At 36.7% G+C, this 23,165-nt stretch overlaps 1 protein-coding gene across 2 annotated transcripts in view; it reads left to right on the top strand.

The window, feature by feature from the left end:
- MTBP (MDM2 binding protein) overlaps positions 1 to 23,165 on the top strand; it is a 66,388-nt gene that overhangs the window by 37,805 nt on the left and 5,418 nt on the right. For both annotated transcript variants that reach the window (XM_049854005.1, XM_049854006.1), the window contains 4 exons: positions 560 to 677; positions 5,610 to 5,765; positions 14,616 to 14,711; positions 22,460 to 22,726. In XM_049854005.1, coding sequence (XP_049709962.1) covers positions 560 to 677; positions 5,610 to 5,765; positions 14,616 to 14,711; positions 22,460 to 22,726 — 637 coding nt within the window. The remainder of the gene's footprint in view (positions 1 to 559; positions 678 to 5,609; positions 5,766 to 14,615; positions 14,712 to 22,459; positions 22,727 to 23,165) is intronic.

Genomic DNA, 23,165 nt, shown 5'->3' with positions numbered 1-23,165 from the left:
GTTTCAATCTGTTGTACAAAGGGTTGCTATGAGTTGGGACCAACTCAACAACATCTAACAACAACAACTTTTGAGACTGAGGCAATTGATCTTTTTTAAAAGATATGGAATTTTTCTGGACATTTTTGCTGATTCCTATTTCTAGTATCAAAATCACATAATATACCCAATATATTCTCCACAGAGTGGCCTCTTTTTCATTTTGAACTAATTTCACTAAAAAGCAAAATTGTGTTTCTCTTCAATGTAAGTCCTAATAGTGCTTAGTTCAGCTTTCTGATTTCTAGCTCATAAGTTTTATTATGACAACGTAGTAAAATAAATAAAGCTTAACACTGATTTTTTTTGTTTGTTTCCAACATACTTTTCTATGGCATTTTTCATAGTTCAGGTCATCAGAGAAGCCCTAGTAAACACCTAAGGTAAGTGCAGCGCAGCTAGCACAAGAGGCCTTTATGGATGGCGCCTAGGCCCACACGTACAGATTTATGTCTGTATTAGAAAGGAAAATGCAGCATGTTAGTACTTTTCAGTACTTACGTGTGTTTTTTCTCTTTAGATGCCATCCCAGTGAAACCTGATTCTTCAAGTCTAATGGAAACCAACCCTCTGGAATGGCCAGAAAGGCATGTTCTTCAAAATTTGGAAACCTTTGAAAAAGCTAAACAGAAAACGAGGTAATATTTGAATCCATTGTAAAGCATGTTATAGTTCAGTATTTAATGGAGCCTTTCTTAATCCTTAAGTTGTTTTGTGAGATATTAGTTTATAGTCTTAGTATAATTGAAATACATAGATTTTCAACAGAGTAGCATATCAGTTAACAGAGAAATGCTCTTCCCTTCCCCCTGCTCTCTACCCCTCCTCTCCCAGATGTTATCACAGTTAACGTTTTGTCCTATAGCTTCCCAGACCATCTTCCAGAGATATAGACAAGCGTATGAATTTATTTAAAATAATAATAATAATACAGGACCACGTAAAATGAAGCAAATGTACCCTCGTCTTTTGAGGCAGGACTTTATCATACAGAGTTTGGGTTTTATTTTTATGAATTTTATATCAAAAAGTGATGGGATATTCTGCATAAGTTACTTTTGTTCTTTTGTGGTAAATAGATTACAGGAGGGAGAGATTAGGAGCAGAGAAATGATTTAGGGGCTTTTTTCTGTAGGCGAGGTGAGAGATGACTGTGATCTGAAATTAGAGTAGTAGCAGGGCACAACTTTGTGATGTGTTTCAGCCGTCAGCTTGAGAAAACGTCTTGTGATGGAATGTTGTAGCGGAGAGGAGAAGAGAGCTATCAAAGATAATTTAGGTTTCTGGCCTAAACAGTGGAGTGGATGGTGTTCTCATTTCTAGGACGAGGCAGATAGGTAGGAAGTTGGGGTAAGGACAGTTTTGGGGAGAAAAACCAAGCGCTCTGCTTTGGGCATGTTAAGTTTGATACATGAATTGTCCAGGTGGAGGTACCAAGTGACCTGGAGGAGAGATCTGGAACTTTTTTGGAGTTATCATTAAATGAGGTTTTTAAATACAAAACAGTGGGTGAGATCACTCGGTGAGACTTTAGAGAGGAGAGGGCTTATGATCATTGCCTGGATATCTCTGAGGTTTACAGAAAGAACAGTGAGAAAAGGACAGGTTACCCACAAAAGAACCTCAACTTCTTGCACATCAGTTTTAGAAGGTATCATTTAACTTCCCACTCTGAAAGATGAGGAAGTTAACACCCCTGTTTCTCTCTACTTTATAGCCTCCCTGTACCTTAGAAGGAAACTCTGGTGGCGTAGTGGTGAAGTGCTACAGCTGCTAACTAAAAGGCCGGCAGTTCGAATCTACCAGGCGCTCCTTGGAAACTCTATGGGGCAGTTCTACTCTGTCCTGTAGGGTCACTATGAGTCGGAATTGACTTGATGGCAACGGGTTTGATTTGGTTTTCTACTTCAGAACCTTATGTTATTTGCAGTAGACAATTCTTTTTTCTTGAAGTCATTTTTCTCGTACCTTTCTGACTTCCTACTTGAATTTGGACGGACCCTTTCTACCCTGTCTGCACAACTGTTATCCTGGAATTTCTTTAAATCACATTCCTAGATTAGGCCTTTATTTTCTTGGATCCCATGTCTTACTAAGAAGTCTGACACCAGATCGATTTTTGTCCCTTGATAGGTAACTTACTCCGTCTCTGAAACCTTCAGTATTTTTTATGTTCTGAAATTATATCTTTTTTTTTTTTTGGCTCTGGGAAATATTCTTCTATTATTTCTTTGGTAATATTCTTTCCTCCATTTTTCTTCTTTTCTTTTTTTCTTCTCTCTCTGAAATACCTGTTTTAACTAACGTTAAATGTCTGAAACTGATTTTTCATTCAAATTTAATTTTTCTCTCAAGAATCCATCACTTTATGCTCTATGTTCTGAGATATTTTCTTGCCCTTTGCTTTCACCTCTTCTGTTGAATTGGCTGTCATATTTTAAATTGCTAGTAACTCTTTCTTGTCCTCTACATTAAAGTTGTTTTTCTGTTCCTTAAATCATCTCATTTTCCTTTGGATATGTTTTATTTATTTCTCTGTGGTCTTTCTCTCCTTTGTCGATTTTCTCCGGTGTCTGGTGGTCCTTGATTATCTGTTTGTTCATAGCTAAGAATTTAGGACTAGGGGGCTTTGGGTAACTGGCGTGTGTTTTCTCTCTATATCTGTAGTCTTGTTCCCCACTTGCTCTCATCAGAATTAATGTTGATGGAAGGGGGAGAGATGGAGTAGAGCGTGCCTGGAAATCTTCTCTTGAATACCCCTGAGTTTATCAGCAGCCAAGCAGCCTCAACCCTCCGTTCACCCAACCCCTAAACAGAGAGGGCTTTATTCTGGGCCATCACCGTGGGCACTGCGACAGGCACATGGTTCTGTATTTTCAAAGAGCAGTTTCTCTGCTTCTTAGTTGGTGGTAAAAGCCCGGGGGTAAAGTGGAGGGGGGTGTAGGAGGATGGTACTTGCACAATTGTTCTATATACAGGCCTTAAAATGCATCACCTTGATTTCTGCACATTGCCACCCTCTGGCCCCAAGTTTGGAGTCTTGCTGTGGCTTTGTTGGGTGGGAAGAAGAAAACAGATTCTACTTTTTTTTTTGTAGGTTTCTCCTTGGTTCTGGTTGAGGCTTTTGCTCTATTTTATCCTCTTCAGAATTTTTTTGGTGCACCATTTTCCACCTCTTCCTTTTCCAACCCTATTATGAATTTATTCTTTGGTACGTCAACACTGTGAGTACACTTTGTTTGGGTGGAGAGGCTAATGTGTATGTTTAATCCACTACCTTGAACTGGAAGCCTGTTTGCCGTTTAAGGTCCAGGTCAGATGTAATCTTGCCTCTTAAGCCCTTTTATAAATGCTGCAACTGAATGTATCATCCTTCTTTAAACACTTGAGGACTATGTTATGATATTTTTCACGAAACTTATTTTACCTTTTCTATCTCATTCTACATTGGTATATTTATCGCCTCTCACTCTCCTCACCTCCTTTTTCCCTCTTAATTCATCTTTATACGTTAGTTTATGGACAGGGATTATGGGTCTATAAATTTTCATCTTTTCATAAACTGTCAACTGTTTTTAGTGTAAATATGGTGATCTTTAGAAGGCAAATGCTTAGTAAATACTTGGGGACACTTCAAATCATAGGAGATGCCATTGAATTCATATTTGGGGGCAAAAGATGTTGCACATTTTCAAAACTTTTTTTCAAGCAAGTTTAGCTGGAGAATAAAGAAGTATTATAGAGTGAAATTTAGAAATCATGAGATTTTGGTTTTAGACAAACTCGTCACCTGTTGTGTGACTTTGTTGCCTCATCTTTAAGATCGGGATAACAGTCCCAATGACTGTATTCAGAGTATTGAAAATTTAATGAGATAAAGGATGAAAAGTACTTTGTAAGCTTGCAAACACTGAACAAAATAAGATGTTGTCAGTGCTGGTTTTTTTTTTTTTTTTTAACCTGAGACATATCTTTGTCATGTGATTTAAATTTGTAAGGGTTTTAAATTGCTTTGCTATCCTTGTGTCCAAGGTTCTATATAAATGCAAATTATACATTTCCCCATTGCATCTAGCATGTAAAATGATTGAGAGTAATATTCATTAAGAAATCTTTATGAGTCACTATTAGAGAGTAGCTATACAGAAATTAAATTAAACTCAATACAGTTCCTGCCCTCCTAGTGTATAAAGTTCAGAGAAAGCATTTGAGTGTTTTCTTGTTTGGCTATTTTTATTAGGTTTATGTTTTCAATTAAAAAAGAAAAATAGAAAGGAGAAGAGGTACTGTTCTTACGTTAATGTATAGAAATATCAGTCTAAAACCATAATGGCAATATGTTAATCATGTAATTATCTGTTTAATTTGAATAATAAAAAATCGGGAAATAGCCTACTTAGTATCAAGTCAGGAAATTAATTTTCTGTACAGTAGAGAAAGGTTTTATATTATGCCATGCTGACTGGACAGTATGGTGATCTGTGACTCAATGCGTGATAAAACCTTTAAACTTCTTGAAACAAAAAGATTTTCTCCTTTCCAGTTTTTGAAACTTTCTATGAACTTTTTGGTTTATAGAATGGTAGAGTGGAAATGATGCGTAATTTGGAGTCAGGAAATCTGGATTCTAGTTCTGACTGTCATTTTAAATAGCTGTGTCACTCTGGGTTTGTAATGTAACCTATTGTACATTATTATCCTTATCTGAAAAATAGGAAAAATATTTGTTTTTGGCGGGTTGGTATACTGATTTTCACTTTACAAAGTACTTTTCTTTGGATGTTACTTCATTTTGAGATGAGACCTATTCTGTCTTTTTTAGGATGTTTGGAAACCCTGGTGGCATAGTGGTTAAGTGCTACGGCTGCTAATCAAAGGGTCGGCAGTTTGAATCCACCAGGTGCTCCTTGGAAACTCTATGAGGCATTTCTACTCTGTCGTATAGGGCTGCTATGAGTCGGAATTGACTCGATGGCATTGGGTTTGGTTTTTTGGTTTTTGCGAAGATCAAGCAATATATTGTATATATAAGTAGTTTGAAAAGTACTGCTTATATTTCAAGTATTACAATGATGATTCAGTGCTTATTCATAATGTCATGGCTAGAAGAGACCTTGGAGATATTTCTGATTATTGTCACATTTCATTGTTGGGCTTCAAGTAATCTTACAAGTTCATAAGAAACTGGAACATTCAGTACCTGTCCTGATAATTTACAATATTGGGGGGTTTCAGAACTTATAAGAGTGTTCAGATTAAATTTTCCAGAATTGATAACTTTAGACTACTGACAAATTCATCATCCTATCATTTACAAAGAATATCAGTACATTTATGTTATTTAAGTGATAATATTGTTGACTTGTTAACTGCAGATTTTACTGTGACGTACGGATTTTTTTAGTACTTTGACACTAAATAATTTGTAAAGATTTTACTTTGTTTTCTTCCCTAAATGTGTAATTTCAGTTTTCTTGGTGCATTTTTCTAGTTTCTGCTGCCATCATCTTTTCCTGACTATGGTGAATTCTAATTCTCCTTTAATAAATCTATTAACATTATTTTTACAGAACTGGTTCATTACCTCGTTCAACTGAACAGTTGCTGGGCCACAAAGAGGGCCCACGGGACTCGATAACATTATTGGATGCTAAAGAATTGCTTAAACACTTTACCTCAGATGGATTACCTATTGGAGATCTTCAGCCTTTACAAATTCAAAAGGGGTAAGTTATAAACTTCTTTTTGCAATTAGTTTTTTTAGTAATTATTTTTAGATAACATTGTATCTCATTTTCTCTGTTAAAAATGCCCAGCGCTAGTTGGGCAAAATCCGTTAAGTTCGATCCTGATGTTTATCAGTTGACTTCACAATTCACATTTAACCTTCCACAAATGTTCTACTGTTTTTTGGTATTTTGTGTGAAACGGGAATAATAAAAGCAGCCTCAGCCTATTCCCTACTGAAGCCAATAACTTCATTCTTTTGTATACAAAGGACAGTACTTTTAAAGAAAAATTTAGAATTTGACTTTGTGAGAATTTTTTTTTTTTTTAATTCTCTTCACTGTATTAATTACTCTCTAGTTTCTGATTTTACCACTAGTTGGCATGAACATTCCTAGTCGTGCCCAATAGTAAAGAAAAGCACAGCATTTGAACTGAAGGAAATGGGAAAGTATAAGAAAAAATGCTTTTGAATCTGCAACAGTACCAGTAACAATTCACTGTCTCCATGAATCATTTACATTTAATTTGACTTCCGAGGTAACTTCCACTACGTTACAAGATAATCAGTGCTGGATGTTGCTGATATTGACTAAATTATAGTTAAAACTGTTTCATTCTAAGTACTTGTAAGAGAGAATTGAGAATTTTCTCATTACCCTCAATTTCTCTATAATTGTTTAATCCTTAATTTAGAAAACTTTCTAAAGGATCTTAAAAATTATAATGCACCTTGATTGCTTTTACAAAACTTGTTTTGAATTAGATGGTGATAAATCTTGATTTTGAATGGAAATTTTGGGAAAGATTTATTTGATGGTAGCCCTGGTGATACACGGGTTAAGATCTTGGCTGCTCACCAAAAGGTTGGCAGGGAATCCACCAGCTGCTCCCTGGAAACCCTATGGGGCAGTTCTACTCTGTTCTGTAGGGTCACTATGAGTCGGAATTGACTCTAAGGCAATGAGTTTTTTTTGGTTTATATAGGACAGAATAGAACTGCCCCATAGGATTTCCAGGGAGCAGCTGGTGGATTTGAACTGCTGACCTTTTGGTTAGCAGCTGATCTCTTTAACCACCATGCCACCAGGACTCCAAAATAATGTTAGAGTGGGAAACTGCAGAACGAAATTTCTAACTCTCATGGACCCTAGGCTTTCTGGAGCCACAGAGGCTGGACGAACCCCTGAAAGTATTGACCTGAGATAATCTTTAAACCTTAAACCAAAAATACCCCCTGAAGTCTTCTTAAAACCAAACAGTAGGTTAGCTTAACTAGCAAAGAATGTCTGCCTTGGGCATCATGTTCTTTTATTTTTATTTTTAAAATACTTATGATTTTGGAGAGAATTTGGATAGTAAACTGGGGTCTCATTTAACAATGTTTGCACATATTATTCAGAGCCCTGGTGTAGTGGTTAAGAGTTCAGATGCTAACAAAAAGGTCAGCAGTTCGAATCCACCAGCCACCCCTTGGAAACCCTATGGGGCAGTTCTACCTTGTCCTGCACGGTTGCTATGAGTCAGAATGAACTCGACGTCAACAGGTTTGGTTTGGTTTTGGTGTACATGTTATTAAGTGACATTGGTTACACTTTTCATAACGTGTCAGCATTCTCATTGTTTCCATTCTCGCCGTTCTGTTTCCATTAATCTAGCTTCCTTATCCCCACTTACCTTCTCATCTTTGGTCTAGGGTAAATGTTGACCATTAGGTCTCATTTAGATGATTGTTTAGAAAAGCACAGTACTCACGAGTGATAGTATTAATTTTATGAGCCACTGTGTCTTTTGGCTAATAAGTAACTTCTGGGAGTGGTTTGGGTTCCAAGTTTAAACAGTATCCCGGGGCGATAGTCTTAGGCACTTCTTTAGTCTCTCACAGTCCAGTAAGTCTGGCCTTCTTTAGGAATTTGAATTTCGTTCTACATTTTTCACCCATTCTGTCCAGGAGCATCTATTGTATCCCTGGCCAGATGGGTCAGTAGTGGTAGCCAGGCCCCATTTTGTTCTTTGATCTCATGGTAGTTGAAGCTGGTCTTCGTGTAGACTTTTAATCCTGTAGACTAATTTCTTCTCTGAGTCTTTGGTTTCCTTCTTTCTCTTTTGCTCCATACTAGTATTGTTTTTTTTTTTAGTAGAGACCAATAATTGTATCTTAGGTGGCAGCTCGCGAGCTTTGAAGACCCTAGACGCTACTCAGCAAACTAGGATGTAGAACATTATGAGCTATGTTATACCAATTAACCAAGTTGCTCCCCGAGACTATGGTTCTAAGCCCTCAAACCCAATAACCAAATCCTAGGAGGCATCTATAAGCCTATGTGCTTTATATTGTACATGAATATGTTTACAGCACACACAAACATGTATATATACATTTGCCTACAGAAACAACTATACATGCGCACCTCTATCTTATCTATACGTATGTAAGCATACATATCTACCTGTGTAACCACACTCGTATTTTTTGGTTGTTATTACTGTTGTTGCAAAATTGTATATGTTGTAGCTTTTATCAGAATTGTCCCTTATTCTTAGTGTCATCTTTTACCTTGGTCAAGTTGTACTGAATTCACTCTTATTTGGTATTGCTTTACCCATCACCAGAAACCCTGGTGGTGTAGTGGTTAAAAGCTATGGCTGCTAACCAAAAGGCTGGCAGTTCGAATCCACCAGGCCCTTCTTGGAAATTCTATGGGGCAGTGCTACTCTGTCCTGTAGGGTCGCAATGATTCGGAATTGAATTGATGGCAATGGGTTTTTACCCATCACCAAAACAAGTGTCTACTATCTAGAAAGTGATCCCCCCTCTCTTCCCTCCCATCCTTGGTAACCACCAAAGAATGTTGCTTTCTGTATGTATACAGATTCTTGTCTTTTTATAATAGTGAGATCCTATAGTATCTGTCCTTTTGTCCCTTGACTTATTTCACTTAGCATAATGTCCTCCAGATTCATCCATGTTATAGTATATTTTGAGAACTCATTATTATTTTTTATGGCTGCATATTATTCCATTGTGTCTATGTACCAAAGTTTGTTTATCCATTCATCTGTTGATGGTCAGTTAGGTTGTTACCATCTTTTTGCAATTGTGAATAATCCTGCAGTGAACATAGCAAAACCAAAAAAAACAAACATGTTGTCGTCAAGCCAATTCCAACTCATAGCAGCCCTAAGGATGGAGTAGAACTGCCCCATAGAGCGGCTGGTGGATTCAAACTGCTAACCTTTTGGTCAGCAACCGAGCTCTTAGCCACTGCACCACCAGGACTCCATAGTTTTGTCCCTATATATCTTCCAGGAACTTTATAGTTTTGGCTTTAACATTAAGGTCTTTGGTCCATTTTGAGTTAGTTTTTATGTATAGTGTAAGGTATGGATCTCATTTCATTTTTCTGCAAATAAATATCCAATTTTTTCAGCACTTTTTTAATTTGTTAAAGGCACTGTTTCTTCCCCGTTGAATGGGCTTTGACCCCTTGTCAAAAACCAGCTGTCAAAAGATGGATGAATTTATTTCTGGTTCTTAGTTCTATTCCATTGGCCTGTGTTTCTGTTATTGATTCAGGCTGTTTTGATTACTATGACTGTACGGTGTGGTTTGAGATCGGGGAGTGTGAGGCCTCCTACTTTGTTCTTCTTCAGTAGTGCTTTGGCTATTTGGGATCTCTTATATTTTTTATATATATAAAGTTGGTGATATGCTTTTCCATATCATTAAAGAATATTGTTGGAATTTGGATTGGGATTGCGTTATATCTATAGATCGCTTTGAGTAGTAGTGACATTTTCACAATGTTAATTCTTTCAATCCTTGAGCATGGAATGCTTTTCCATTTTTGAAGGTCACTTTTAGTTTCTTGCAGTAGTATTTTACAGTTTTCATTGTATTGGTCTTTTACATCTCTAGTTAGGTTTTTTCCCAGGTATTTACGGAGGCTATTGTAAATGGTATTGTTGTCTTGATTTCCTTTTTGATTTTTCGTTGATAGTGGAAAGGAGCCCAACTGATTTTTGTGTGCTGATCTTATACCCTGCCACTTTGCTGAATCTTTCTGTTAGATCCAGTAGCTTTCCTATGAAATCTCCGGGATTTTCTATGTAAAGAATCATGTCATCTGCAAACAGAAATAGTTTTATTTCTTCCTTTCCAGCTTGGTTACCTTTTATTTCTCTTTTTTATCTTACTGCTCTGGCAGTACAATGTTGAATAAAAGTGGTGATAGTGGGCATCCTTGTCTCATACCCATTCTGAAGGGGAAGGCTCTCAGTCTTTCTCCACTGAGAATAATGTTGGCTGTTGGTTTTGCATACATGCCCTTAATTTTGTTGAGAAATTTCCCTTTTATTCCCATTTTGCTGAGAGTTTTTATGAGGAAAGAGTGTTGGATTTTATCAAATGTGTTTCTGCATCAACTGAGGTGATCATGTAATTCGTTTCCTTTGTTTTAGTTATGTGACAAATTACATTGATTTTCTAATGTTGAACCATTCTTGCATTCTTGACATGAATCCTACCTGATCATGATATATGATTTTTTTTTTCTTTTTTTGATATGCTGTTGAATCTGTTGGCTAGAATTTTGTTGAGAATTTTTGTGTCTATATTCATGAGGGATATTGATCTGTAATTTTCTTTTTTTTTTTTTTGTGGTATCTTTATCTAGTTTTGGTATCAGGTGGTACTGACTTCATCGAATGAGCTGGGGAGTATTCCTTCCTTTTCTATGTTTTAGAAGAGCTTGAGTACAATTGATGTCAGCTCTTCTCTGGATATCTGGTAAAATTCCCCAGTGAAGCCATCTGGGCTAAGACTTTGGCGCGCGGGGTTGGGGGGGAGGGGGGGCAGGTAGTTTTTGATGGAATCTTCAGTCACTTCTTTTGTTATGCACTTGTTTAGATTTTCTACCTCTATTTGTGTTAGTTTAGGTAGGTAATGTGTTTCTAGAGATTCGTCCCTTTTGTCTACGTTTTCAAATTTGTTGGAATACAGTTTTTCATTGCATTCTGTTATGATCCTCTTTATCTTAGTTGGATTTGTTGTAATGCCTCCAACTTCATTTATTTTTTTGATTATTTGTGTCCTATCATTTTTTTCCTTTGTCAATTTGGCCAGTGGTTTTTCTATTTTTATTGACCTTTTCAAAGAGATAACTTCTAGTCTTGTTGATCCTTTCTATTGTTTTCTGATCCTATTTTATTTATTTCTGCTCTCATCTGTATTATTTTCTTCTAGCAACTTCAGTCTTCCTTTGGTATTCCTTTTCCATTTGTTCTAGTTGTCGGGTTAAGTTGTTTATTTTGGACCTTCTTTTTTAATGTATGCATTTATTGCTATACATTTCCATCTGAACAATGCTTTTACTGTGTCCCAAAGGTTTTGGTATGTTCTGTTTTCATTCTCATTTTAATTCTAAGTATTTTTTTAATTTCACTTTTGATTTCTTCTGTTACCTAATAGTTTTTTAGTTATGTGTTATTTTTTAGTTCTGTATTTATTTTCCTTGTTTTTCGTGTTATTGGTTTCTAGTTTCATACCGTGATGGTCGGAGAAGATGCTTTGTATAATTTCAATATTTTTCAATTTATCGAGGCGTGCTTTATGGCCTAAAATATGCTCTGTTTTGGAGAACGTTCCGTGTATGTTGGAGAAGAATGTGTATTTTTCTGCTGCCAGGTGATGTGTTCTATATATGTCTATGAGGTCCAGCTGGTTGATAGTGTTGTTTAGGCCTTCTGTATCTTTGTTGATTTTCTTTCTAGCTCTATCCATCATGAAGAATGATGTGCTAAAATCCACTGTTATTGTAGATCTATTTCTTAATTTCTTTTAGAGTTTGTTTATGAATTTTGGAGCACTTGCATCATTGCATAAATATTTATAATTGTTATGTCTTCTTGGTGATTTGACCCTTTAATCGTTACATAGTGTCCTTCTTTGTCTCTTATAATGGAATTTGAGTTAAAGTCTATTTTGTCAGATACTAATATTGTCACTCTTGTTGTCTTTTGGTTACTGTTTGTTTGATACATTTTTTCCATCCTTTGATTTTTAACTTGTTTATGTCTTTGTGTCTAAAGTGTGTCTCTTGTAGACAACGTATTGATGGATCATGTCTGTTTATCCATTCTGCCACTCTCTTCCTCTTGACTGGTTCATTTAATCCATTTACATTCAGTGTGATTATTCATAGGTATGGATTTACTGCTGCCATTTTCCACTTTTTTATGGCGTGCATGGTTATTTGTTCATATTTACTTTCTGTGTTGAGTTCTTTTTGTGTATCGATTTTCTTTTCCTTTCATTTGCTTTTGTTTCTGTGTTTGCTGAGTCTTCTTAGCATTATGCTCTTTTCAGAACTGTCTGTATGGAATCAAATTGACAATAGCAACTCAAAAGATTACATAGGAACCTTAGGGGGCAGTGAGTTAATGGGGGAGAAACAACTCAGAAAAGCCGTGAGAATGGCTGCATAACTCCAGGAATGTAATCAGCGTCACTGAATTGTACATGTAGAAACTGTTTAAATGCTGTATGTTTTGCGGTTTATATTCTCAACATCAACAGCAAAATAAATAAATAATGCTAGAGCATGTTGCCTTTATTTGTATATGTTCACTAGAGAGACATATAGGGAGTAACTCTGACAACTTAATGACTCTAAGGATCTAAAGATACCATCATTAAGATAAAAAAAAATTTGGACATTTCTATTTTTAACATGTAGAACTAGTGCTTGTTCTTAAGCTTGAAAAATTCTATAATTTGGGGGTAATTTTTCTTCTCTCATTGCTTTAAGAAATTTCATTGCTTTAAGACAATGCCTTTCTAGGTGCAGTATAGGGGAGATGTATTCTTTGTGTAGCTCACAAGTCATTTTATTTAGAAAAGTTTGGTATGATTCTTTGATGTTAGTAAAGAAGTGCCTCATTATCAAATGTATCTTCTAAGTAAGATGAGCTTTCACGGCAATGAATCAAGAACCTAAGGACTGGTATTACATGTCTCCCTGTGCAAGGAACCATCAAGAATGGTATACGTTAAATTACAGTGCAGGCATGACTCCTGTGTATATACCAAGGAAATACTGAGCCTTGACAAAACACAGATTTACTAAATGCTTCTTCTAGAAAGGACAAGGTGTGAATGAAATTAAAGAAAACTAAGTAAAGTTGCTGAGAGAGACTGAAGATCCCTGAAGAGTTCTATATTATAGAATTATTCATTTTAACAGTCAGTCATCAAAATACCCAGGTCATTGCAATTTATCAACGTTACTTATGCTGGAACACCTATGTGGATACATTAGAATATAAATTCTGTTTTCCAGGATTCATTAATTAGCATATCTTTTACATTTTAATGTAATAATTTCAAATGCTTATCATAGCATGCTAGATAATTTTCAGCAGCAAGTGGACAGTTTTCATTACTAAGGCTGTAGGGGAAAAAATGTGATAGCAAATTTATCCTTGGTATTCTACTGTCTGCTTACCTTTCTCCATACCATTTCTAAGTCTTCTGAATCCAAACTCTTGATATTTCATTCTGCTTGTTATATAAAGAATACTCATGTTATAATTCTTCCATTGCCTCCTAACCTGTTCTGAGCGATGCAGCATACTCCATTATGTTGGAACAGTGATTCCCAACTGAGGCAGAGAAGGAAGGCACCTATCAGGATAATCCAGAGGGCTTTATCTAAATGCACTGACCTCCTTCTGTTCAAGATTTTGATACACCCCTGCAGTCTGGGGGTGGGAGGGGTGAGCGTAAATATTTTTATAAGCTTCCATCTGATTATTCTGATGTATCTGCTAGTTGAAAACCTACTACAAAAGACCTGAAATTAGCAGTTACTCTGTATAAAACAAAACCCAGTGCCGTCGAGTCGATTCCGGAAACCCTGGTGGCGTAGTGGTTAAGTGCTACAGCTGCTAACCCAAGGATTGGCAGTTCAAATCCGCCAGGCGCTTCTTGGAAACTCTAGAGGACAGTTCTACTCTGTCCTGTAGGGTCTCTATGAGTTACTCTGTATACCACTGATATTTATACGGTTGCCGACTCTTAAAGAAAACTACATTCCAGGCTAAGAAAGGTCTGGGACTTACATGTTATACCAAAAACCAAACCAAACCCATTACCTGTCAAGTTGATTGTGACTCATAGCTACTCTATAGGACAGAGCAGAACTGCCTCATATGGTTTCCAAGGAGCGCCTGGTGGATTGAAACTCCTGGCCTTTTGGTTAGCAGCTGTAGCCCTTAACCAGTATACCACCAGGGTTTCCTCACATATTATTAAAAAACCCAGTGCCTTCGAGTCAATTCTGACTCATAGCGACCCTATAGTTATAGTATATATATATATATATATATATATATATATAGTATAGTTATAAAAAAAGGATGTAAATACTTCTTTTGTTACCAAAGATTCAAGTTCACTTTAATTATTCCCCTGCAAAAAAAGATTTAACTAAATGCATAAACATTGGCTAACTCCACCAAGGGGGGGAAAACCCTTCAGGAAAAATGCTGCTTCTGGAATTTCCATTACAAATAATTTTCCATTGTTGATTTATCCATTTCTTAAAATAGTTTTCTGAAATAATTAACATCATAACTTCAGAAACGTGAAGCACAGGAATAAGTAACAAAACCCCCAGCCTTAACTTTGCTTCGTTTCTTTCTTAGGTTTTCTGATGAAACTTAACTTTTATCCCATGTAAGATTCAGTTATAGAAGAGGAAGTCAGATTTGTTTCCTTTGACACTTTCTTGAAATTTCTCTTTGGCACTAAAGAAAACTTGAATACAAACGGTTCCTTTTTGTTTCAGGGAAAAGACTTTTGTTCTGACACCAGAACTTACTCCTAGGAAACTTCGGGTCTTACCTTTTGAAAAAGCCTCAGTATGCCATTATCATGGAATTGAGTAAGTTCTTCTTTTTACTCTTAACTCTTCAGTGTGTTTTTCAGGTAGCTTCTCTCATATGAGTGTGAAGAGTGATTGTAATAAAATAGTATAAATTGAGACACAGAACCAAAGAGAAAGTATGTCAGAAATCTCAAAAAACAGCAATGCATGCACAAATAATTTTTCTTCTATGAAAAAAAGTCATTTGAAGATTAATCAGTTTTTTTAACATTCAAATATCTCATTATTGTTTACTAGATATTTTAATCAAAATTACTTTAAGCCTTATGTTATAAATGGGTATTTACACTATGGGTTCCCTTAGTGTTCTCTGGTCACTAAAATTACATTGTAATTGCTCAGTAACTAAATTAGATAAAATTTGTTCCTGTTTGTAACATGTTAATTATATGTGCATTTTTATAGAATTTTAGTTGATCAGTTAGAAAAAAATTTCAAAGAATTCTCTTTTGCTTAAAGGTATTAGCAGTTTCCGAGGCCATGTGTACACCTACCATTTTTATAAAGACAAGAAATTGAATGAAATTGATATATTTTATGAAAAATGTTTAAGACCTTAGTGACCATTTTGCAAGATGTTTAGCATCATAGGAAACCCTGGTGGCATAGTGGTTAAGTGCTATGGCTGCTAACCAAAGGGTCGGCAGTTCGAATCCGCCAGGCGCTCCTTGGAAACTCTGTGGGGTAGTTCTACTCTGTCCTATAGGGTCACTATGAGTTGGAATGGATTCGACAGCACTGGATTTGGTTTAGCATCGTAAAGCATTTTTTTTTTTTAATTAACTTTGCATAAATAAAAACAGGAGGGGATTGATTTTACCTTAATCTTCAAGAAGCAAATTTATCAGTGAAGAACTGAAAAATTCTATTTTGACTGGCTTGCAAACTTAATCTTTAATTTATACAGACTTTAAAAATACTCATTCAGGAGCTAAAGATACAAAGGATTATGAGGCAACTGCTTCTGTCCTTAGGAAGCATGTGCTGTACTAGGGGAGACAGAAAAACATGATTTTAGTACAGTATAAACAGTGTTATAATGCAGAGGTATAACTGTGCTGAGGAAACCCAGTGGATGAAGCAAATAAATGCCAGGGATTATTTGACAGAATTTCAGAGCAAACATATAAACCGAGTTTGAAGGAATGAGTAGGCGTTTACCTGGCAGAAAAGGAAGTAATCTGGAGGAGGAAGGGGACTCAGAGGTACAGATTCTAGGCAGAGGAAATAATATTGTTGGTTTTGAATAAGAGTAAGAAGTATATCGCACCACCGTCTTGCCATCAAGTCGATTCCGACTCATAGCAACCCCGTAGGACAGAGTAGAACCACCCCAAAGTGTTTCCAAGGCTGTCATTTTTATGGAAGCAGACTGCCACGTCTTTCTCCCACAGAGTGGCTGGTGTTCGAACCACCAACCTTTCAGTTAGCCAGGCCTCCAGCATATTGGACGGTAATGAGACCAAATCATGAAGTCATGAAGATCATTCCTGGCATGGCAGTGAAATTGATCTTTATTTTTGAGGTGTTAAAAACCTTTTTTTTTTTAATGCTTGCACTTGTGTCATTGAAAGAAATCTCATTTGTGGCTGGAAAAATTAAATTGAAGTATTTCAAGGAAGAGATATTGAGGGGCTAAAATACTATCAGTACAGTGAAAATAGGAAGGAGAGGACACAGAACTATCTAGAGGCAAATGCAAACTTGAAACCCATTAGATGTTGGGCATGAGCAAGAAGGAGACGTTAAGAATTACTCTGGGGTTTCTAGCTTAGTCGCGTTGGGTGGATGGTGATGCAACTGAGACAATACAGAAGGACACAGAAGTCGTTCTAGCAGTGTTTAGGTTTCTTGCCATGTTTAAATAGTATTTGGCTCATTTAAAGAGTATTTTCTGGACAATTTGACACTAGAGTCGGCATATGCAGTTACTTTATTTTCTGGCATTAGAATTAAACTCCCCATTAAAATCAGGAGCAAGAAAAAGATACCTACTGTTATTGCCCTTTTTTTTTTTTTTTAGCCATTATCCTGTATGTTTTAGCCAACGAATTACAATAAGGAAAACTACAGAAGTATTAATGCAAGGGTATTTATCACAGCATCATTTAAAATAAGAAACATTAGAAACAACCTAAATGTCCAACATTAGGGGCTTGGTTAAATAAATTTTAGTATATCCATAAAATAAAATTCTGTGTAGCTGCCAGAATGGCTAAAATTAAAAAAGATGAATAACACTAATTATCAAATATGTGGAAGTCAGCACTCTCCTACACTGCTGGTGGGCTTGTGAAATGATATATCTACTTCAGCAAAGGATGTGGCAGGTTCTTATAAAACTAAACCTGCTCATACCCTGTGACCCAACAATTCCAAGACTAGGTATTTTCCCATGAGAAATGAAAATGTGTCTGCAAACAGACTTGTATGAGACATTCATAGTGGTTTTATTCATAATAGTCAAAAACCAGAAATAGCCTAAACTTACATCAATAGGAGAACAGATAAACAAATTGTGGTATGCCTAAACAAAGCAATACTACTCAGTACAAAAAGGAATCAACTACTGATACATGTAACAACATGGATGAATGTCAAAAAATTCTTTTGAGTGAAAGAAGCCAGATATAAAAGAAATACTGTATGACTCTATTTTTATGATTTTCTAAAATAGGAACATCCAGAAAAAAAAGATCAGAATAGTGGTTCCTTCTGGAGTTGGGGGCAGGGAATGACTGTCAAGGGGCTGGAGTGAACTTTGGTCACATCCTGCATCTTGATAGTGGTTTGGTGTATACAGATGTAAGTATTGAGCATTTCACTGTATGCATAATTTTCATCAAAAGGAAAAATCAATAAACAAATACTGAAATCTAGTGAATGATATGCATGATGAAATATTTAGGAAGAAGTATACCCATTGCCCTCAAGTTGATTCCAACCCAGCAACCCTATAGGATGGAGTAGAACTGCCCCATAGGGTTTCCAAGGCTGTATGTAATCTTTACAGAAGCAGATCACCAGGGCTTTTCTCCTGCAGAGTGGCTGGTGGATTAGAACGCCCAAGTCTTGATTAGCAGTTGAACGCTTAACCACAGCACCACCAGGGCTTCTTGAAAAAGCGTACAGAAGTCTGCAAATTACGTTGAAATGTGTCAGAAACATAAGATGAATTGTTAGATGGATGTTGTTAGGTGTCTCGAGTCGATTTTTGACTCATAATATGTATGACCCAATGTGACAGAGTAGAACTGCCCTGTAGGGTTTTCTAGGCCGCCATCTTTAGGGAGTAAATTGCTGGGTCTTTTGTTCCGTGGAGCTGCTGGATGGCTTCGAAATACTTTTCGATTAGCTGCCAAGTGCTTAACTGTTGTGATTCCAGGGCTCCTTGTTGGATAGATAGAGGGATAAATAGGGAGGTAGATAAAGCACGGATAGAAAATGTTAACCATAACATCTAGGTGGTGGGTATACAGCTGTTCCCTGTAAAACCTTTCAACCTTCTATATGTTTGAAATTTTTCATAATAAAATATTAGAAAGGAAATTCTATGCAGCTAGTGAAAATTAAGTTTTGATATGGGGAAATGCTCACTGAATCATGTTTTAAAAATTGAGTTATAAAACCGTATGTGCACTGTAGTAAAATTTGAGTCTGCTCATTAATCACCAGATTATTAACATTTTTTTTTGTGAGACGGGATTAAGGTAATTTTTATTTTATACGTTTTTATAACTTCCAGATTTTCTACAGGGAACATTGATGGAATTTGGAAGAGGGCGAATTAAACCACTTATCCAGTTAGTTGGGTTCTTTTAGCATGTTTTTCACATATTGTTCTCACAAGGTGATCATTTTACATAGCATAATTTAGTTCATAGGTATTTTGGGGTAAAAAAATTTTCTTTAAAGTTGAATATTTTGGGTTTAAAAATCACTGCTGACATTTTTGATAATTTGAAGCACTACATTTAAAACTCAAAATAAATTACACAAGGTACTTTTTCATTTACTGTAACTGCTTAGGCATAGATGCTACTATTCACTTGTAGGTGTCTCTTGGCTATTTTTAGGTCAGTAGTTTTTGCTTCATGTTCTCTGGCAGTATCAAAAGTAATGTAATTACTGGACCTTAAACATCTAAGTGTCTGAGTATGGAAAAAACAATTGAAATAAGAATTTGAAGACTTTAAAATGAGCAATAAGAACTACAACATCCAGTAATTAATCATTTCTGATAGAAGCCTTGTGTGAGATATTAATTTGAATCTAAATTGTTCAGATAATACTTTCCAAATTGTTTTGTGAACAGCAAAAAGGCTCAGAGGTATCTACTGAATCGTATAAAGATAGAAATACCACTTGTTCCAGCTTTTTACATCTTGTTTGAGAAAATTATTGTTTTCCCTCTAACATCAAAAGATTAGGGATAGTTTTCCAAATAGTCTTGAATTTAGCTAAACCTTGTATTTAAATTATTCATATTTTTAGCCATACACGCTTTTGTGGCAATGATTACAAAATTGTATTTTTATTTGTACTAAATTTACCTTAATCAAATTTAGTGAAAGCTGCTTTGTCCTGTTGTTGCTGTTATATGCCGTTAAGGCAATTCCGGTTCATAGTGACCCTGTGTACAATAGAACTAAACACTGCCCAGTCCTGCGCCATCCTTGCAATCGCTGCTATGCTTGAGCCCATTGTTGCAGCCTCTGTATCAATCCATCTTGTTGAAGGTCTTCCTATTTTCACTGACCCTATACTTTACCAAGCACAATGTCTTTTTCCTGGGACTGGTCCTTCCAGATAACATGTCCAAAGTATGTGAGACAAAGTCTCCATCCTCACTTCTGAGGAACATCCTGAGTATACTTCTCCTAAGACAGATTTGTTTGTTCTTCTGGTAGTCCATAGTATATTCAGTATTCTTCACCAACACCATAATTCAAAGGAATCAGTTCTTCAGTCTTCCTTATCCATTGTCAAGCTTTCACATGCATATGAGGCAATTGAAAATATCAGGGCTTGAGTCAGGTGTACCTTAGTCCTCAAAGTAACATCTTTGCATTTTAACACTTTAAAGAGGTCTTTTACAGCACATTCGCCCAATGCAATACATTGTTTGAACAATGACATAAGAGATAAGAGTAAAATGGTTAAGGTCAGGCTCTAAAGTCCCTGATCTGGTTTTAAATCCCGACTATGCTACATTTTATAAGCATACGATAAGATTTGCCGTGGTAGAACATAAAATGATGATGATGATAACAATAATAATATAGTAGCCCACATTTTTTGAGTGCTTTGCTTGCCAAGTTCCAGGCACTGGCCCTAAATGCTTTACATGTACCATTTCAAGGAATTCCCACAATGGCTTTTTGAGATAGCGACTACAGTTCTCATTTTACAGATGAAAACACAGAGCTTATATAAAGTTCAGTAATTTGGCCAAGTTCACACATCTAGTAAGTGGTGAAGGTCAGATTTAAATCCAGGGAGTCTGGCTCCATAGTCTTACTCTTAGAAATCAAATATGTCAGTGTGACATGAGGAAGATAAAGTCCTTAAAACCTCCGTCAAGCAGTCAGATGTTAGGGCGATGATACACCCTTTAGAAGTTGAACTAAAAGTTTATGGGCTGTAAAACCTGATTTTAGGAAGCATCTTAGAGTTTTGCAGGTAAAAAGAACGGACACAGGGAAAAGTTTTAATTTTTACAGTCCTACTATTACATACCAGAAAGATGTTTACCTGTGTTTTATTGACTATGCAAAGGCATTTGGCTGTGTGGATCATAACAAATTATGGATAACAACATGAAAAACGGGAATTCTAGAACACTTAATTGTGCTCACGAGGAACCTGTACATGGATCAAGAGGCAGTTGTTCCAATAAAACAAGAGGAAACTGCGCGGTTTAAACTCAGGGAAGGTGTGTGTCAGGGCTGTATCCTTTCACCATACCTATTCAGTCTGTATGCTGAGCAAATAATCCGAGAAGCTGGACTATATGAAGAAGAACGGGCCATAAGGATTGGAGGAAGAGTCATTAACAACCTGTGTTACCAGATGACACAGCCTTGCTTGCTGAAAGTGAAGAGGACTTGAACCACTCACTGATGAAGATCAAACACCACAGCCTTATACTTCAACATAAAGAAAACAAAAATCCTCACAACTGAACCAATAAACAACATCAAGGTAAATGGAGAAAAGATTGACATTGTCAAGGATTTCATCTTGGATCCACAGTCAAGGTCCATGGAAGCAGCAGTCAGGAAATCCAAAGACGCATGGCATTGGGCAAATCTGTTGCAAAAGACCTCTTTAAAGTGTTGAAAAGCAAAGATGACTAAGGTGTGCCTGACCCAAGCCATGGTGTTTTCAATTGCCTCATAGGCATGTGAAAGCTGGACAATGAGTAAGGAAGACCGAACAAGAATTGATGCCTTTGGATTGTGGTGCTGGCTAAGAATATTGAATATACCATGGACTGCCCAAAGAACGAACGACTCTGTCTTGGAAGAAGTACAACCAGAATGCTTCTTAGAAGCAAGAATGGAGAAACTACGTCTAACATACTTTGGATGTGTTATCAGGAGGAATGAGTCCCTGGAAAAGCACATCATGCTTGGTAAAGTAGAGGGTCAGCGAAAAAGAGGAAGACCCTCAATGAGATGGACAGGCTCAAGCATAACAAGAATTGCTAAGATGGCGCAGAACTGGGCAGTGTGTCATTCTGTTGTACACAGGATCGCTATGAGTCAGAATCGACTCGACTGCACCTAACAACAACAACTATCACATAAGGAACCCTGGTGGTGAAACAGTTAAGCATTGTGCTAGTATCTGAAAGGTTCAAGCCCACCAGCTGCTCTGTGGGAGAAAAGACTCGGCAACCAGTTCCCTTTAAGATTACAGCCTAGGAAACCTTACTGGGCAGTTCACTCTGTCCTGTAGGGTCACTATGAGTTACGTTTGTGTTGCCTTGAGAAGGCAGGTGTAGAAAAGAAAGTGAATAGCTTTCCAAGGTCATGAGGTTTATAGGTGGCTTTCTTCATTTTTTTTTTTTTTCTTCATATGCCTGTTGTCCAAACAACATGGGATTTCTCTGAGTTCAGAAGCATTCACTGAGCTAACATCTACTTGAGTCCCTAAATCAGATTTAGCCAGAAACTAGATGCACAGTGGGCTAAAGTGTTTGAAGAAAAATCTATCAGTCAGCCGGGAAGGTGGAAAGTGGGTTTCAAAGGAAAAAAAATCAAAATGTTCTGAGCTCTGTTCAGTAAGCCAGTTTAGAATGGTTCTATACTCTTTTAATCTTTCTGTTGAAATAAACTTGTTCTTTCTAACGTAAGTCAGCATTTTACAGTCATGACATAGCGCCCATTCTGGAAAATCAGAGGCCGGTAGAGCTTTAGAAAGTATTAAAACAGCAATAGTATTCTTTTGAAAATAAACCAGTTGATTAACTTCATCTGTTGCTCAGAAACACAGGGAAAGAGGAATCAGATTGTACTTTCAATTTTTTAATCTTTTGCCATGTCATGTAGCAGGCTAAAAAAAGCTGAACTTGTGAGGGAAATAGGCCATTCACTGAACCTTCCAAAGTCATTAGTAACTGAAGAACTTGCTACGCCTTTCCTTAAAAGTAAACGTTTAGCTCTTTTCCAATTGGCAGGGAAAAACCCTTTGCTGTCATGGAAACTTTGATTTTAATGATCTTTCTTCCCTCGTTTTAGGTATTGCTTGGATGACCGAAAAGCTTTAGAAAGAGATGGGGGATTTTCTGAACTTCAATCTCGTCTTATTCGTTATGAAACTCAAACTACCTGCACCAGAGAAGGTTTTCCAATACCGACTGTGTTGAGCCCTCTTCCGTCTCCTGCTGTTTTGTCAGAGCCTGGAAGTGTCCCTGACGGAGAAGCTTTACAGAGTGAACTCCGAACTGAAGTCTCCCAACTGAAACGGAGATCAAAGGACCTGAAGTGCCTTTATCCCAAAAAAAGGTGATATATTAAATGCACAAAAATAATATCTTGACAGGAAAGCATGTTAGTTTTTAGAGTAACTTTCTTTTCATATTAGTCTTTGTCTTAGTTACCTAGTGCTGCTATAACAGAAATACTACAAGCAAATGACTTTAATACAAATTTATTTTCTCGCAGCTTAAATTAGAAGTCTGAATTCAGGGTGCTGGCCCTAGGGGAAAGCTTTCTCCCTCTGTTGGCTCTGGAGGATGGTCCTTGTTTCTTCTGGGCTTCTGCTCCTGGGCAGTCTTCTTGTAACTTGGCATCTCTCTCCCCATCTCTGCTCTGCTGGCTTGTTTAATCTCTTTCATCTCAAAAGAGATTGACTCAAGATACACTCTACACTAATCCTGCCTCATCAACATAACAAAGGCAGCCCATTCCCAAATGGGATTGTAACCACAGGTGTACAGGTTAG

The sequence above is a fragment of the Elephas maximus genome, chromosome 15 (assembly GCF_024166365.1).
Source record: "Elephas maximus indicus isolate mEleMax1 chromosome 15, mEleMax1 primary haplotype, whole genome shotgun sequence".
NCBI lineage: Eukaryota > Metazoa > Chordata > Mammalia > Proboscidea > Elephantidae > Elephas > Elephas maximus.
The sequence above is the reverse complement of the archived record's forward strand: the minus strand, read 5'-3'. Positions and strand labels throughout refer to the sequence as shown.